Below are 18190 nucleotides of genomic sequence, written 5' to 3' on the forward strand. Positions count from 1 at the left end.
CTAAACTAGGGAAGCAGATAATTAAAGGATAAAGCTATATTTCTTATACCTTAGAATTATTTTCAGCCATATTATGCAAGTGTTATTAGAATCATAGGTTGACTTCAGAAACACAACCCTCGTTAGAGAATTGTCAGTAAGCTGCGAGTCTCTATCAAGAAAACACTGCATCGAGCGTTCCCTAGTGAAGACACACTTTACGAGTGAGATTTTTCCATAAAATCCTGAATGGCGTGTAGAGTGGTTAGCGACGAACTCATGGCTTTTCGTATCGGGCGCATCATCACGCCGATCAGTAGAAGTTAATCGATGCGTGCGACTATCACTCGTTATTCTGTTTTATTACTTGCCGTTCGCGAGTTTTTGTTTGGCGATGCTCCGAGAGTCCAGGTATTTGTAGTTGACGTTTCCCACCGCGTTTCGTATGCTGTTTGCGTTTAATATTTCCGAGCCGAGGCCTGATATTTCCCTGAAAATAACGTTTTATTGCGAAACGCTCGAACGGATGACGGCCAGGATGCAAGCCAAAAGATTTATTTTTCGCCATGAGGGGACGACCGACCGAGGATTCCCAAGCCTGATATTCGTCTTCCTGCGACGATCTTCGCGCTTAAGGATTCGATCGATTACCTGGAGCAATCGAATTGCCTGGTCGCCGTGAAAATTTAACGACGTTCGACGATGAAAAACCCTTTTCACAACGGCGCATTCTTTGCCAAGGCGAACTAACCTTTGTGTTCTGCCGTTGCCGCGTGTACGCGGATCCTTGTGACGCTCAAAGGGTTCTCGAGTAATTTTTCTCGCGTCAGAACATTAGCCTTCAGAAGGATATTTCGAACTTTGACTCATGTATGGAACGAAGGAACGCGTCTCGAATTATTGCAATATAATTTAATCATTATACGATGTAACTGCGCAGAAATTGGAAGGTTGGGAGTTCGAAGGGATGTACACAGGTACGTATATATCTCGACCAAGAAGATAACTCAGAGCTTTCGCCATCATGTTGGCACACGCGGAATGACTCGCAATCCTTCCATATAAATCGAAATTGCAACGCGTATTTGGAAACTTCCGATTCCAATTTCGATCTACAAACAGCCGTCGAATGCGTCCATTCTTTCCAGGCTTTCGCGTATTTTCGTCCGTGGGTTAAACTTCGTGAGAAATACGAGTTCCTCTTTTTATCGAACGTTTCTTAATAAACAACGGGACATCGCGTAATTATCGCGAATTAACAACGAAAGATTCGAAGAATTATCCTTCGAAGCTCGACGCGATTAAATTAACGAAGGAAGAACAGGCGAACTGACAGGCAGTTAACGGAAAAGAAAATCAAGGAAGTGCATAATCTAGGTTACGGAGAGGCTGCACGCGAATTCGTTAAGAGTATCAAATTTAAGAAAGTTCGTAGAAAGAGATTTATTTAGCGCGAGAAAACAGCAAAGAAAAGTCCGTGTTTAATTTAATCGCGTCTTCCTCGAGTCCCGTTTAAATTACAGTCGAACGTTTAAAGGCTACACGGTAGCGAGCACTTCGTCGCGATGGGATTAAATTAAAAAGAAGCTTCGTGCATCGGGAACGATAATAATAGCGTTCATTGGAAACGACATATTTCAATTACACTTTATCAATCGAGTCGGCCTTTCTCTTTTTTATACAGTCGACAATTTTGTCGGGGCGACGATGGCGAGAGTAGATCAGGGGCTTTTTGTGTCTGCGTCCAATTTCGTCGAATCAAATCCTTCGGGTCATGTGTCGAGGGATGTCGAGCGGCAGCGCTCCTGTCTGAAAGTGCCAGATCCGCTTTCGTAATTGAAAAAAGGGGAAAAGAGAGGCAAAACTGGTGGGACTAAATGGGACCAAATGGGACCAAATAACATTTAGATAGCAATCATGCCCGATATTAAGCTTGAAAACAAAAGAATCACAATCCCGTTCAGCAGAACGCTCGATTTTTTCCCTCTCTGCGTACACATTCAATTATTCATTCACCCTACAAAAAATAGCCCTTGAAAAACTAAATTTCACAGATCCTACATCAACTCTGCCGAAAGATTCCATCTAAAAATTGGAGAGAAATCCTGGTAAAGCAGAAACAGCATAGTCAGGGGGTGTCCACATTTCCCGGCGCTGTTTTATGCGGGCTCGGCCGCGTCGATCGCACAGATTCGTGGCGCGGACTTTGGAACGCTCTCAGGATCCTCGAGACTTGGAGTCTCGAGCAACCACTCGACAATGTTTTCGTCCGAAATCGTCATGCAGCGTGGTGTAATCCGAAAGAGAGATAGAGACGTGTAGGAGGGCGAGGCGAACAGGGAGGATAGAAAAAAGAAAGACGCGAGAATGTGGAAGGAAGAGGACGAAGGAAAAACTGTAGAAGGGGGATAAAATCGAGAAAGGCGGTGTGGAGTGAGTGGTACCTGGTGCGCTCGCGCACACCAACGGCGTGGAGGGCTGATAGGAGCGTCCGCGCAAAGTTGCTTTCTGGAGAACCGAAGGGTGGCGCGGTTGTGAGTGTCGTGTCACGTACGCGCCCTTGCGCCGGTGGTGGTCGCGGGCGTCGGTGGTGGTAGGGAACGACACCGAGAGGCGAGGCTGGTGGTGGTGGTGTCGACGTGGTGGTAGTGGAAAGCGGCGGCGGTGGTGGTGGTCGCGATAGTGGGGGAAGGATGTCGGAGGGTTGCTGAAGTTTCCCTAACGCTCGATGGCGTACCAGTGCGGATCGTGATTCTGTGCGACGTACAACGTCGCGGCGCTCACCTTACTTTGCCCTCTCTATCCGTCCGGGACCAATTGGCGACAAAACGTATCACGCGATCGTAGCGTACGACGTTACATCCATCGGCTTGCAAATCGGTTCGGGACCAGAATGTTGACGAAATAAAAATCGCGACGGGTCATCGTGACGATCGCGACGGGTCATCGACGTCAGACGTCGTCGGCGTGTCGCGTGAAATTACGTCGACCCGGCAGACGAAGGAAGAGGCGGAAAAAGGAAGGGTCGAGGGTCTCCCGCGTCTGGCAGTCGCTGCGCGCGTGTTTCATAATCTTCAACGTCTGTCTGTTCCTTGCCCTGTACTTTGCTGTCTTCGCGCCGGAAGCCAGACCGGGACCGGAAGGTACGAGACCATGGGTACCAGGGGAGGAACTTATTCCAGAGGAATAATAATTTCGATGCTTCGAAATTAGTCCCATTCCAATGGAATTCTCGTCCCATTTTTCAATATGTTTTGTCGTTTGATCGCGGAGGAACAGAGAACGGGGTAGAGGCAAGAGAGCCTCACAATGGCGAACGAAACGGGCTCTTTTCTATTTCACTCCCCTCTCCCACGTTCTCTGTCTCTATCCTTTTTTTTTGATACGCTCCATTGGAAAGTACCGCTCATTTTCTCCAGCGTAATTTTCTGCCTGCTGAAAGTGCGAGCGTCCCGGCCGCATTGTTCGACCTTTCACTCGCTAAATTAATGATTCGAACGTTTCACCGACTGTCACTCGGTTTAATCGCTCGAAACTGTTGCGGGGGAGACGCGACTCGCGCCTCCAGCGTTCTCCATCGGTTGGACTCTATTCGACGATTTTCGCGCGCCGCGACAAACGCTCGCCCGAGCCGTAACTGACCCGTATAATGCGCAACGAGTCGTGCTACTTAACGTAAATCTTCGCCAATCTAATTGACCGATCTCGTTGGCGTACAAATCCTCGCGTCGCGAATGGAGGGACCGAAGGGACGAAGAGAAATGACCGTTTCTTTCATGACTTCCCCCGGGGACGATGCGAGTTATTAATTACAGTATGGGTCGTGTTTAATGAGCAGCAGGAAATACTTGCTATTGGGACGTCAATGATATGCACCATGCTTATGCAGTAGTCGTTATTCGCGACCGTGCCGCGGTGCAGTATTTCGCGACGAGTGTGGTCAACGAGACGAATACAAGGGGGATCGAAAAAAATGGGAAATTTATGCAGCTCCCGTGTCATTTGAAATCGAAAATTGGACAGCTCGGTCGGCAGTTGCGGTACGATCGTTCGAATTCGATTCCTCCCGGGAAAAATGTAAACGACACGCGCGTCTCTTCCGCGAACCTGGTAAAAAACGCATCCCCGTTTGGCTGTCGATCGGACGCGAATCCACGTTAATCGTTGTACCGATTCCCTTTTGCTCGTTTCGTCGGATCCTGCCGATTAAAAGGTAATTTTCGTGACCTCGTAAAAATTTGAAAGCGCCTCCGGTACGACCTGCGAGAGAAGTTATTAAATCGCTCCAAGGCCTGGTATCGCTCTCGATCTTCGCCCTCCTGGTCGTTACCTCTTTATCAATTTCCATCGGGACGCCGTCCGACCGTTATCTCCCGATCGTTGGCTCCGTTCGACTCGTGGCGAGCGACATTTCCGTGGCAGGATACGACAGAGCGAAGAGTTGGACGGCTCGTAGCCACGTTTTCTCCGCTCGTGACCTTGAGCATTGGCGGCGAGCGATTATGTGCGCCAACAGGCGAGTAGACGATGATAAAATTTCCGATCAGCCGGTTAGCGAGACGGTGGAACTGGATCCAGAGGCGATCGAGGTTTATCCGGATCTAGAGGTACGGCGTACGGAGCGTCGATCGTCAGGTGAACGCCGAGAGATCGTAAAGAGGCCGACCGAGCAGTGGACTCATTGTCAGTGGTATTTCCAATTGGCCCGTTGCGATCTCTCGCGAGGAAACCGGTTCGACGACCGGCTCTCTGACTTCGCCCTCTCCTCTCCTCCTGATTCCACTCGCGAGTTGCCTTGTCCCTTCCTCCTTCGCGTCGCGAGTCTCCCTTATCCTCTCCTCGCGGCTCGTTGGCGAACCTCCGCGGAACCCACCTTCCTCTTGGCGCGTTCGGCTACTAGTCTCTCCGTTTCGTTACAGTGTTTACAAGACGGACGTGTTGCGGCTCCAGCAGTACGAGTGAGCGCAGGAACCTGCTGCCGTTCAGTGGCCCAGGACTCGTCTGGAACAGGTGCCGCGAAGGATCGACCTTCAGCTCCGTACAGGCCCAACGGAGATGGAGGATCTCTTGTAGAAGAAGGGAGAGAGTCGTGGTGAAGATCTTCTTCTCGAGAACCCGATCCAGCGATCCTGTTCCTTTTCGAGGGATAGGAGAGACAGCGGGGCATTTCGGCGAACCCTTCAAGGCGTAAGAATTTTGATTATGTTCCATCTTTGAAGCGGAACGGAAAGTCGGACCACGAAAAAGCACTTCGAGGGGAAACTTCTTCCACGGCGGTCGATGTACAAACTTTTTCCTGGGAGTGAGGCGTCTCGAGGTGCCGTAACGTGTAGCAGCTCCGAGGCTCGCGAAGAACCTTTTCTAGTTCCGAGAGAAGGATGGCGTGAAATGTCGGCGAACAGTCAAGCGAGCGCATCCTTTCTTGCTTTGTTCCGCTGTGTCCTGGACCGTCTGCGAAATTCACTCTCGGCTCGTTGCTTCGGCTGAAGGAGGGACAACCGAGGCGACTGATGGATGTTTCGTTCGACGTTTAACGCGTGAAAATCGTATACCCCTTTACAACAATCTTTCGGTGTCTACTCATAATCATTAAACGCTTTGCATGTTGTGTGTATACGTGTGACTCCACATCTTCGTCGTTTCAATGTCTTCGTATTAATATCTAAACGAAAGTGTGACAATTAAATGGACCTACTCCTGGAACCAATTCAACTCAAACCAAACTTGCTAATTCCCTTCGATCAAGTATCAAAGAGACACTAGAAAGAATCACCCAGCGAGGAGGCTTCCTCTGCTGGATCGACAGCCTAAAGTACTGCTTAAAAGCTTGATTAATTGCTCGTGGGGGCAAGCCAACCGGTGACCGGTGCACGCCAACCATGCATCGCTCGGGCCGCGTCGGTAGCTCGAGAAATAGCAGGGTGAACCTCATTTCCTGCGAAGGAGCCGATAATTCCCTGCCACGGTGTGACTTATCGACGAGACGCGAAGGACTCTGGCAGTAGGACAGTGGACGAGGAGCAGCGATCGGTGTAAACGTGGGCGCGAGTGACCGTAAGACGCGAGACCCAAAACACAGACCGAGGGAGAGAAAAACAGAGGGTAGCGCGCGCGGGGGTGGGTGGGAGGAAGGGGGACGGGGCGGGAGGGAGGGGTAGGAGAAGGCAGGAGCGAGAGCGGATCGTCAGTATTTGACCTGACGCGATTCAGGCGACAACAGAGGTGCGCGTTCGCCGGTTGCGAGTGTCATTAGGAGAGGGTGAAACTCGAGCTTCCCTTCGTTGGTATCGGTGCTCCGCAATCGCGCCCCCGAGTTCGCCGGAAGCACGTATTTTGTCGGGGATTGCGTGTGCGCGCGGTTTCGTGCCCCATAGCCGTCGTTACACGTTTAACCGTAAGTGTAACAAAACTTCCTGTATACGTCGTGTATCGGCCCTCGACATCGTGTCACGTTCAAACCGCCGTCGATTCTCGTCGCGTCGGCGATTCGTTTCCGTTTCGACCGCGATGACCGGCGCTGAGATGGATCGCCGGGAGTGAGCTGTACGACTAGGTGACGATCGTCGCGATTTCGATGACCACCCTCGGACGAATCGACGCGCGAAGGGCTCAGAGAGGGTGTTCTCCACGGGGAAAAGGGACGGACACGTGAACGCGTCGAGACAGTGCGGTATCCAGTATCAACGCTGATCGAATTAGATTAGGGTCAACGACGGGCTGTCCGCATCGGGGCGGACGAAGGTCGTAGACATCATGGATTGGTGGCTGCGGGGACGAGTCATCTACGCGTATCTGCTGTGGGTCGTCTTCAAGCTAGCTGCCGCCGGTGGATTTTTCGGTGAGTGTTTTCAATGCTACCTTTTTTCCTTACTGATTTAAACCTACGTTTATATTAGACAAACTCTAGTCGGGCAACCGAGTTGATTAATTTGAAGTTGGTCGAAATTGTCTATGTAAAATCAAGTTCAACCAAGTTGACACGATTTCTGATCGTTAGAGTGGATGTAATCTATTCGGCCATTTTTGGTCGACTGACCGAAAGTTGTCTAATGTAAACGTGGCTTAAGAGGATTTGCTGAGCGATAATTCCTCGTTATCCTGAGCAACATTCTCGACACATTGTGGTATGTTTGCCGAAGGTTACTTTCTTTTTGCTTGTTATCAACTCATGTTAAACATCGTTGAACGCTTTAGCGCGTGGAAAGACGTAATATTCACGGTTGAACGAAGTTTTCGTGACAGATTGCCTGGGTTTTTAATTACTTGTTACGAATTAGCTTCCCGTCACGCTCGGCGTGCTTTCAATTTGAATTTGAATACGAAGTTATTCCAGTATCGTTGAAATTTCTTTTCATCGTTACACGGGCAGTTTATTTAATAACTATTATGGACGGAGTGAACGCAGCGTGACGATGACCGAGAGTAAAACGACTTGAACGCCAGTCATTTTCCGAGACGATTATTGCGATATTATGAGTGTAATATTGGCGCTCGAAAGCACGAGCTGGTTCGACGAAGCTTTACCGATAATTGAAAAGCATGCCCTGGCGTTCTCGCGGAATTTTTCACGGTAACGCAGCGGCCCGTTCTGAAAAGCAGACGCTAGCATACGAGTACATAAACAAGGGGAAACGTCGCATGAAACGGGACGCGGAATTACTTTAACCTTTTCATTGGTGTGCGTCGTACAAAGGCTGTACTCCAGTCAATGACTTCGTTGATGTGTACATACACGGTCGCGGTTAAATCGAGCACGTAACATTTTTTTTTTTATCGATCACTTCCGGGCGCATTCTTCACGCCCGCGAAAGAGAGAAAGGAAGAGGGGAGGGCATCGTATTGCGCGTATAATTCACTGTTAGCGCTGGCGCCGCTGTAAATAAGGGAGGGTAACTGAACGTAAATAAAAGCCGCCTTTTGTCGAAACGTGAAAACGTGCTCGAGAACGACCGTTCCACGGTATTCAGAGTTATTTTCGTCGCGCGATATTTCGCGCAATTTTCGAAAGATAATGGCACGAGTTGCGGAGCCCGGGGAATTCCTAACAGCGATTCGAGCTCCGATAAATTGAACCGTCTTTATTTCTAATTTACCTCGCGCTACGGTATTCTCCGCGGAGAACCATTCCATTGCTCGGGATAAAGCAAAAATACATCAAAGCCTCGAACGTCGCGGTATAACATTGCGTAGAATACGATATGGCGAAACTTTGATTGGTCACAAACGGCACCGAGAGTCACGGAATAGTCGAGGTGGACAACTCGATTGGATGATAAGGACGAGCAGTGTTGGTCTGGGTTAGGTCACGCGGCCGGATGTCCAGTGTCTAGAGAGGGACGTTCCCCGAATTAGCGAGCGGTAATGAAGTTTGCGTCGCGTCGCCGTTACGAAACTATTGAAATTGTTGGCAAAGAGGGAGTCGAAGGGTGGGCTCGTCGAATCTCTGACACGATAATCTATTATCGCGGCCGGCCCTAGCTGCATGGTTGTACCCCTGGCGGGAGAGCAGCTTTTAGCGCGGCAAACTACCGCTTAACTTTTCGCGAGCCCGTCAGGCTCACCTGATTGCGCATATTTGTCAATCCGTAAGCGTTTGCGGTGCGTGGCCTACGAGATCATATTACCACCGAGTTAATCGCCAGCTTACCGCTCGAAATTAATTAGTGACCGCGGTGAACCGCGTTTCGTATGCTTCTAAATGCCTGTTGCCGGCGCTGGGGACGATACCCCGCAACATTGGCCTAGTATCAGCGTGTATCATTGTCGGGATGCGAATCTATGGTCGAAACGAACGAATTTCAGTAATTCAAGAAAGGGGTGATAAGTGGAGTTTCATCGAATTCATCATCCTTTAAAATATCGATGGGTTGATTCATCTTTAATTGCTCTTAAACGCACTATTATGAACGTATCCTATATATATTTGGCTGATGCATGGGCTCATTGTTAATGATTTAGTAATCGCTATTCAGCTGCACTCGAAATTGGAGCGATAACAATAGGACAGGTGATTATGTTTAACCGCGATCATTGGAAATTGTAGAGCGTTAAAGGATTATTCAAGAGAAAGTTTCCTGCACAGTATGGAGCATGGACGAAAGAAAATAAACTGCTGTGAGAATGGCAGGGTCTCCACAAAGGGGAAACTTTGACATCGTTTTATAATAAGTCGATGGAATTTCCATTTCGCGCGTAGTGCATAAACGTCGTCCGGGTTCCTAGTTAGTAAGTCCGCAGGCGGAAGATTTAAAAGTATGTTTCGATTAAAATACAATTAAGCCAGGATTCATAGGGCGGGAAATTAAATTAACATAAATTAGCATCGGGAGCGTTGGCCGTTCGCGCGTATTAAATTTTATTTAAGCGAGGGACGCGGAAGTAATGTATACAGAATCTACAATTAATGCACGTAATACCAGTGGTGCGCCCGTTGCTCTTTTACGACCAACCAAGTCGAAGAGTGTTTTCGTCGTTGCACCTATTATCATAAATCTCATCCACGCCGAAAGATACCCAGTCGGGATTTCAATCGAAGGAGGATTTAAGGGTGAGTGTTTGTTGCGGCTAAAGGCCAGTATTAATTCGAGAATACTTGACATAGCTCTTTTATTAAACCCTTCAGTATCCACTTCGGAAGGTGCCGTACCAAATGGCTGCTCCCTCCTTCTCTTGCGCGTCGCGAATCCTCCCCATTTTTTTCATGAATAAAGAATTTTCAATTTGCACGGGAAGGGAGCTGCACAGAGTTTAGGCTGTGGTCGTCGCATTTTCTACACGATAATAAAAGTATGAATAGTAAAGGCAGGGCAAGGCGGGAAAGCGAAGTTCGGTGAAGAAGTTGCGCAGAACCGAGCCAAATCGATAACTGCCGTGCGTTCCTTCTCTAACGTATTAATCTTCCGGCGAACAGCTCGATTCGGCCAGGTAAATCGAGTTATTAAAATGCAGGAATTTTTTACGCGCCTCGCTGAAACTGTTTGTACAGATAAGCCGTGACCAATCGACGATCGAAACTGTCGATGGTGTAACATTCGCAAATCTACGGAATCATTACTGCATCGATGCGCGACCGTGCATCGCTGCCCGCGAGTACAGCTCACCGAATGTCATGCAACGATTCTTCGATCGCATTCGATTTATTCGTAGCATGCGGTTCGTGCGTCACCCAACATTTATCCGCGAATTTCGCCGATTATTCTCTGCGTAAATTACTGCGTTCTATCTCTCGAATTTTAACGAATTTAACTGTCAATAGGTTCATTCAATTACGTTATACCGTATCTTTAATTTCATTCATGGGCAGACGCTTGATATTTAAACTATTCAATGCTGACAGTTGAGCTAGAAATTTTAGAAAACGATCATTGATATTGGTTCATCTATTTTCTATTCATTCTGCCGTCGCATTTGGCAGAAAGAATGTTGCTTTTCTCGAGACTCTGATTTCGTCTAACTCTGAAAAAATGTGTTCACGTGCTGTAAATACGTCTACGTCGCGAGGAGATTGCGGCCTGGAATAGAAAATGCGCTCGAGGAACGGATAGAGTATACTGTTAAATCCGACAATCGATGTGAGCGTCATTCGAAGAGCTGCACATAGGTCCATTTTGTTCTCTAAACTTATTCGGATGCATAAAGGAAACTGGAAGTTGTAAGCGTACGTATACAGACAATACTTCTAAAGTCATGTTAGGATGTTCTACAGTACATAGTATAGAACCCAGTAGAATCCATTGTAGAATCCAGAGGTAGATTTGATGATAAATTTCCTCTTCTACTTTATTTTCAATAACTGCAGAATTATAGTCTTCCAACTAAGCGTTCCAAATAAATTTACGTCACATTTTTTGAGATACCTTGTGCATTAAATTTTTCATAATAAATGTTATCCTTCACGACTGAAACCAGTCTCATTTTCCACTCCGTGTTTCAGTAGACGGCAGCTCGTATCGCCGACGGCGAGTTATTCTTTCCCAGAAGTAGTACTACTTAAGAATTTCAGAGTGTGAATATCAACAGCGCCCTTTGATTTATCGCAGATTAACGCGAAATTCATAGATCCCGATATTGGTTATTATATTCTGCTCACGGTATCTTGTTCCTCTTAGGAGGGATGCTAATCATTATTGATTATGTCGTTGAGCTGAATGGGGAAGGATACTATCTCAAGATTAGGAAACTGTTTCGCATACAATATGATACAGATCGATATATTACGAATATTACAAAGACACTTTATTGTCAATCAGTTTTCATTATTATTACGAGAGATATTCTAGAAACATTGTACTAATACAACGAACTATCAATTGATATTTTACTCTCACTAAGAACCTTTCCTTCTCATTATTTAATAAAATGGAAGTATTTACAAATAGCTCCTGCCGTTCCACAAATATACTTCAAATATTACAGAGATATTTTACTGCCAATCATGACCCATTTTCGTTATGACAAACCTTCCTAAAAATATTTCATTAAATTCACGAACCTTGAATGAATATTTCACTCTCTCCAAGAATCTTCGCCTTTCCCTAACCAACGAAATGGAAGTACCCATGATAAACCTCTTCCGTTCTACAAAGATCGCTGCTTGAGTAATCCTGTTTTATGCTAGTGGAATGTGGCCGTTCATATCCAGCCAAACTCGTTCCCAATCGATGAGCGCGTTCACTCTCTACTTTGTTTTTGCATCACAATTACCTCGTCGCTGTGACCACTCGCTGATGCTCCTATGAAAGAACTCAACTGTGGTGACAGGCATACAATAATAAACGAACTTGATAGTGACTCTTAGCCGAGCAGAAACTGCTGAACGCGACGATTATTTTAAAATCCAGACAAGATTCGTATTCTACGCGGTGGCTCGATAAAAACAGTCTAAAGTGCTCTAAGATTATAGCGAATCTGCGAGAAATGAGGATAGGTTACTTTCTGAAAGCATGAGCTTTCGACGCTTTGACAAAGACATTCTGAGATATCCCTGAAGAAAAATTGCTCGTTATGGTATTTCATTTGTCGTTTGTTTCCCCTTCCTTGGCTATGAGCGTGTACCGCTCTGTTAGCCTCATGACTCTTCTCTCTCCTCTCTACTCCCGTTTCTCTTCGCCGCTTCGCTATAATCGTTGACTTAAGGGTGAAAAGGCTCGCGTGGCGTGGCATTAATACGCGGGCACGTCTTTATCGCGGAAATTGTCGAAGCGCCAGGCATGCATTTAGCGACACGAAAGAGGAGAATACCCCGTTGAATGGCGGAACTCGTCGCCGCTGCCGGAATGCTCGCGTGTTAATTATCGCAATGATCCGCGCGCATAGAAATATATGTTCTGGTCGAAAGACACCTCGTTAACGTGCTTCTAAATGTCATCGTAATTATTCGTCACCTACTTCTTTTTTACGAGCCATCCGTCGATTGCAAGCCCCCCCAAGAGAGGCCTGAATATTCGAATCTCGTCCGAAAGCGTTTCAATTAAGGGAGGCGGGCGAATTCACCGAATATCTGGAACAGCGTCGAATACGCTGCGGCTGATTCACGAAAACGAGACTAGCAGGGGCAACGGACTGATGCATCAAGGAGGGTAGTCGACATGTACATTTCCACGGGATTTTTTCTCGTCGCAGAACTGGCTCAAGTGGCTCGACTCTGACGACGACTGGATACCGATCAATTGTTGAACGTCGGGAAACCGTGACGCGTACTTTATTCGCGGACCCGATCGCGAGGTCTGCAGCGGGAATGTATGCCCTCCGAAAAGTGGAACGCCAGCAGGTGGACCCTTTGTGACCTCCTTGCACCCTTCTCGCGCCCCTCTCAAACTGACGCTTCACACGAGGGCCTTGCATATGTCTTTCACCTATTATTAACACTCGCACCGACGGAACGCCTGGTTTAATGAACACTTACCAGTGAATATCCCGTTGAATGTAACGACCTCGCGATTCGGTACGTACGAATGGGGTAAATGAACCGTGCAGGAAGAAAGGTCGCATTCCGGAGATAGCGGGTACGCGCCCTCTGAATTAGACCTAAGGTATGCGCGTATAAACGCGTGCAGATGTGTAACAATCCCCGTATGTAGGCGTGCAGAGGACGCGGGTACATGTACGTGGGACCTGCGCGCGTCTGGCTCTGTGTGTGTTGCGGTGGATACATTCGTGCTTAGCCACGATTTCGTACGCGTGTGTACTTAATGATAACGACTTAACATGGGATACATGTATGTGTACACGTGTATGTAAACAGCTATGATAGTCTGACTATGAGAAACTACGGTACTAGGATTTAGTGCTAGGCGTGCTCGGGTCGCTGTAGTAAAATCGAGGAGAGCGTATGCATTTGTTTAAAGGCTTTACATCTTAACCTTTGAACTCAGTGTTTTAGAAATATGAGCAACACAGGATGCCTCGCTGCGATCTTTTGTATTTGAAGATATTCCAGAGATTGAGAATTCTTCAAATTATTCTGAATTTAGTATTTCTTTTCCGACTCTTCTCTTTCATACTTTGTTAGCGTCTTGCAAGAACGTACACCAGAATCGAAAGTGTTAGGAATCATCGTTTGATAACCACGGTTGCTCGCAGCCAGCAGCAACTGAAACGAGCAACGAAGCCGTAATTACGTACGTGCCTACCCGATACTCGCGCTAATACCCTCTCCGCATATACGCACACGCCTACTGAGCCTAACGCGAGCTAACAGGTCTTGGCAAGTACCTAACACTAGTAAGTGTACTTACCGAGTAAACGGCGGCGAAACAGCTCGGTACGTGTAGGAGGCTGAAAGATTCCGAGATTTCGACGTGTGTATCGTTACGAACCTATTCATCGCGGACAGGAGTGATCATCGCGTTTCATGCCCCGTCGAACGTAGTTATTGACAATCCCCGCATCAGAACGGCGGCAGTTTAATCTCGCCTAACAATAAGACGGATCCGACTTGGCGCAAACGTAGCAGTAGACTTCGTACCAGATCCAGCTAAATCAACTGTTATTCTAATTGAGGCCTGTCCGGCTGACCTACAAACTGGCATTAACTTCGGGCTGACGAAGTTGCATTGTCGCGAATCAGCCTCGACGATAGGAGTTGTCAGGCAGGGTCTCGTGACATTCGCGGAAATAAAGGTAGGATTCGAGATCGCGTGCTCGGTATTCAATAAGAAATTTCATTTTGTACATCTCTCCGGGAGAAATTGAAGTCAACGTTGCATAAATACACGCCGCGACATAGTTCCCAGCTGGAAGTGGCTGCACGTACATAGTAGCTGCTCAAAGAAAGGCATCCTTTGCCCACGGTGCAGTAAGTGGATCAAAGAATCTATTATTCCACTCGCCAGAATTTCATTCTCCAACTCGCGTCGCCGTCACTGTGCAGAAGAGATTACTCAAAACGTCGCTCGTCAAACATTTGTCCAACGTAATGGCGTATCAGGAGCGAGCGCCGTCGCGAGCGCCGTCGCGAGCCGGCAAAACCTTTCGAAACTATATATCACATGGCCATAACTCAAGCTCGATCACGGGAAAAGAATCCAGATCGAAGTTGCACGAGTCTCTAGGCCGCGTGGGAGGCGATGGTGGCCTCTTGGAACGCAGGGTGCATCGATCCTGCGGATCTCTCGGGCTTCTCTAAGGGCGAGCGAGAGGAAGGCTCGTAAGTATAGAAAGGAGAGGGTGGGTTGAGCTTCTGGGCCGAATGCCGGTGCGTCTGCAAAGGGAGGGATGGCGGGAGAGTTAGGCCAGTCATCAGTATCGTCGAAATTGAATTTCTTGAGGGCGATTAGACGTGGCCGCGTATGTAGGGTAAAGTGCGAGAAGAGGAGGCCGACTGAGGGGACGAAGACAGAAAGCGTGGTAGGGTGGTTGCAAAGGGAACAGGAACGGAAGCGGAGAACTCGTCGGAGCGAGATGGAGGAGGATAGAAATGGAGGCTGACTGCGGAGCTGGAGCGACTGTGGACGGGAAAAGTTGAAAAGCGAAAATACGCGAGGAGGGAAAAACAGAGGCAGGCTGGGGAGAATGCTGGAAATGAGTTGGTAATGGTCGAAATATGTCGAGCTTCGTGACAGTAAAGTATCGATTTGTGGTCATCCCATCGACGTACATATATTGATTCGCAGCGAGACCGCGGTTTTTTTTTACAGAACGCGCGTGAGCTCGATTTTACGTGCTCTCGGTCTGTTTGCGTTTACACAAACGCGTGCAGCCTCCGAATGCACTTTTAGAGTCTGCACGGCCCCGTTTGCACACAGGGAAATCAAGTCGATGCGCAGTATCGGTCTTCGGTCATGTCCCTATTGTGATCCCATTGTGATCATTTGATCACTAGGACGCCAATTCCCCTGCATCGTTTTACAAGGCGTCGTTGGTATCGACAGAACGCGATATCGTTCCCGATCGAGCCCGTTTATTTTTTAATTCGACTGAATGGAATCTTGGTTATTGCAGCGGTACCTTTCAAACAACACGAATCGTATTTCCTCAATACCCTGAAACTCGTCGACTGGGAGCAGCGGAAAATTCAAGCGATTTTCCAACTGTTTCTGGCTTGTCTCGGAGCGATATTAATTCGAGAAATGAAAAAGGGTAGAAAAGTCGCGTAACGAAGTTGCGAAGTCTTGGCAAATTCGTCGACCGAGAAAAGTTTCGGCAGCGAGGCGCGCGCGTATTCAATCCGGTCGATTGGACGAATCAATCGCTGGTTTGTCGAACGCTTGTCGTATTTGTGCTCATCCCCATATCATTCCGCGCGGTCCACGTTACCTTCCTTATCGTGTTTGCCAAGAACTTTCTTGGCGACCGTCCCTGCCGATGATTTGCACCGTTTACAAACGTCTGCGAGAGACCTGACTAATTTACATTCAGCACGGCGGGTCCGCACTTGTCGAATTCCTATTAACACCGATGAGGCACGCGGCTACACGGCGAAACTATACCTGTTCGAGCCCTCTGCACCTACAAATTACATCGAGCTGCTAACTAACACCGTCTCTTCGCGGTACGACACTTGCACGACAGCTGAAACACTCTTTAATCCCTGCGTCGATTGAACCCATTACCAGCTTTAGTTACTTGTTAAATATTCAACTCCCAGAGAAAGGAAAATATCGTATTAAAGCTTCTCTTCTCCTCGCTCACCCGATTTAATAAACACGAGATTTTCGATCGGCGTAAATTCTATCGGATGCTCTCAATATCGTAATAGTCGTTAACGAGCTAGAGACAGACACTTGTGGTTATTCCTCGATTTTTTCGCAATTCTCGGAAAGCCGTGCCTTCGTTATATTCGCTCGTTATTCGTTTAAACGTTTTCGCCGCGATTTACGTGTGCCTCGGTCCCGCGGTTCGCTGAAACACGAGCAGGGGAGGGAACGGGGCTGGAAATTGATGTACATTCCGTTGCTGACAGTCGTGTTTCTGTAACATTTTATTCGCAGCGACGAGCTCGAAGCGCACAAATCATTTCTGGAGCTTGGAATTGGGTCGCGTCCTGTCTGATTTACACGTACGACGTTTCCACTCTCTCTTCCAACCCCTCTTTTCCTCTAGTTCTCCGCGAATTAATCGTTGATTGTTAAAGTTCATTGAAACGTTACCTTCGTTATGTAACAAGGATTTTCTCGTTAGGAAAATCTTTACGAGCTGGCTCCCCTTTCATATATTACCTGGCGTCATCCGTTTTAGCCCGTACTCCCGATGGAACAGCTTATAACTCTGTAATTATCACAAGGGCCATTGCAGGATACACCGTAACGCGAAAGCACTGCGCACTTCTGATGAAGAACGACGATAGCAGCTGTATTATTTATAGCGCGAAATGCCGTGTTTCATCGCGTTTCCCTTTAAGAGCTGTAATTGCAGTAGCCCTGGATATGTGGCTTCTCGGTACAGAAACAGTGTCGGGCTGCTCTCGCGCGATTGTATGAAAATCTCGATCAAAGAGCTACCACTGGCCTCTCGGTATCTGTGCAGGTGGAATAAATTCGAAGATCGACCGATCTCTTCAGGCGTTTCTCCAGAGGGAACAAAAACATTTTCGAGGAATTTGGGGTTGGATCGACGAGCAGTCCAGTTGGCGCCATTAGAGATTGCTCGTGAAACGAAATACATTTTCGTAATAGGATATCCGAGTTCGAATTGTTCGACCAGAAAAGTTGGCTTAAGCCGTGCACCTACTCGGGTTCGCCGAGAACACGATAGGATAGGCAATCGTAATCTCGAACTACTCGTTCTCTATCTCAAAAATTTCTCAAATTTTCTGGATATTGAATTCCCAAGCTAGCTATTTCAGAGGATTTAACTCTTTTGGTACATTTAACGCTGTCGTAAAATTTCTGTTCACTGCGAATGATTTACCGACTTCGATTTGCTTATTCGTGACTAAGTAGGAAATGGAGCGTACTATTGTTAATGGCAGTTCGTTAATAGAACGACGATTCCGAAATTCTCTATTAATCGCTACTCTTGACCCAGTTTTTCAAATTTAGGCGGAGGGACGAGTATTCAACAGTTGCGTTTTGATTGAAATTCGGAACCTTTTCAATTCATGTTCATAAGTACTTACTACTCGTGACCAGTGATCATTTTTAATTCGCGGAAATACTTCTCTATTAGATTAGAGCAGCTTGCAATATCAAATATTGCCCAAATTAAACTCGACCAGGAATAGCAGAAGAGTGTACGCATCAGACTGGCTTCAGCGAAAATTCTGGAGCAACCAACGCCCCGTTTCGAAGGGTTCCGCTTCCTCCTGCGGTCTAATCTTTCATGCAAAGTGCACAGGCGGTATGAGCACACAACGCTGGAAGCTTCCCGCAATCATAATGCCTCGAAATGGTCCTGTAACGCATGCTGCCGGATCTGTGACACCAAACAAACTATGCGGCCACAATAGAAACTTCGCCTATCGTAGACGCGGTATCGAAAGGCGAACGTGAAAAGCCGAGCGCTACGAGCCTTTCTGGAAAATTGCCGGCCGCTGCAGCTTTCAAAGTACACGGGGAAATCTTTGCTATCTGGAACGTTTTGTGCATAAAGGTTACGATGTAATAGCGTTTACCTTCTGTTGCGTCCTGAATTCCCTCAACGATTCTCTCGATATCGGCTCCAAACATTCTTTCCTAGTCTGCCCGCGATTACTTACAAGTTTTCGGAAGGCTCTATAGGAGAAACGAAATTAGTTCCTATAATCGATAATATAAAATCTCCTACAGACATA

General features: G+C 47.4%; 1 protein-coding gene across 3 annotated transcripts in view; it reads left to right on the forward strand.

The window, feature by feature from the left end:
- Window positions 1-6606: 6606 nt before the first annotated feature.
- Window positions 6607-18190, forward strand: part of LOC143180493 (putative receptor-type tyrosine-protein phosphatase mosPTP-1) — a 336896-nt gene continuing 325312 nt past the window's right edge. For all 3 annotated transcript variants that reach the window (XM_076380249.1, XM_076380251.1, XM_076380250.1), the window contains exon 1: window positions 6607-6817. In XM_076380249.1, coding sequence (XP_076236364.1) covers window positions 6733-6817 — 85 coding nt within the window. In that variant the 5' untranslated portion in view covers window positions 6607-6732. The remainder of the gene's footprint in view (window positions 6818-18190) is intronic.

Source organism: Calliopsis andreniformis, chromosome 6, assembly GCF_051401765.1.
Source record: "Calliopsis andreniformis isolate RMS-2024a chromosome 6, iyCalAndr_principal, whole genome shotgun sequence".
NCBI lineage: Eukaryota > Metazoa > Arthropoda > Insecta > Hymenoptera > Andrenidae > Calliopsis > Calliopsis andreniformis.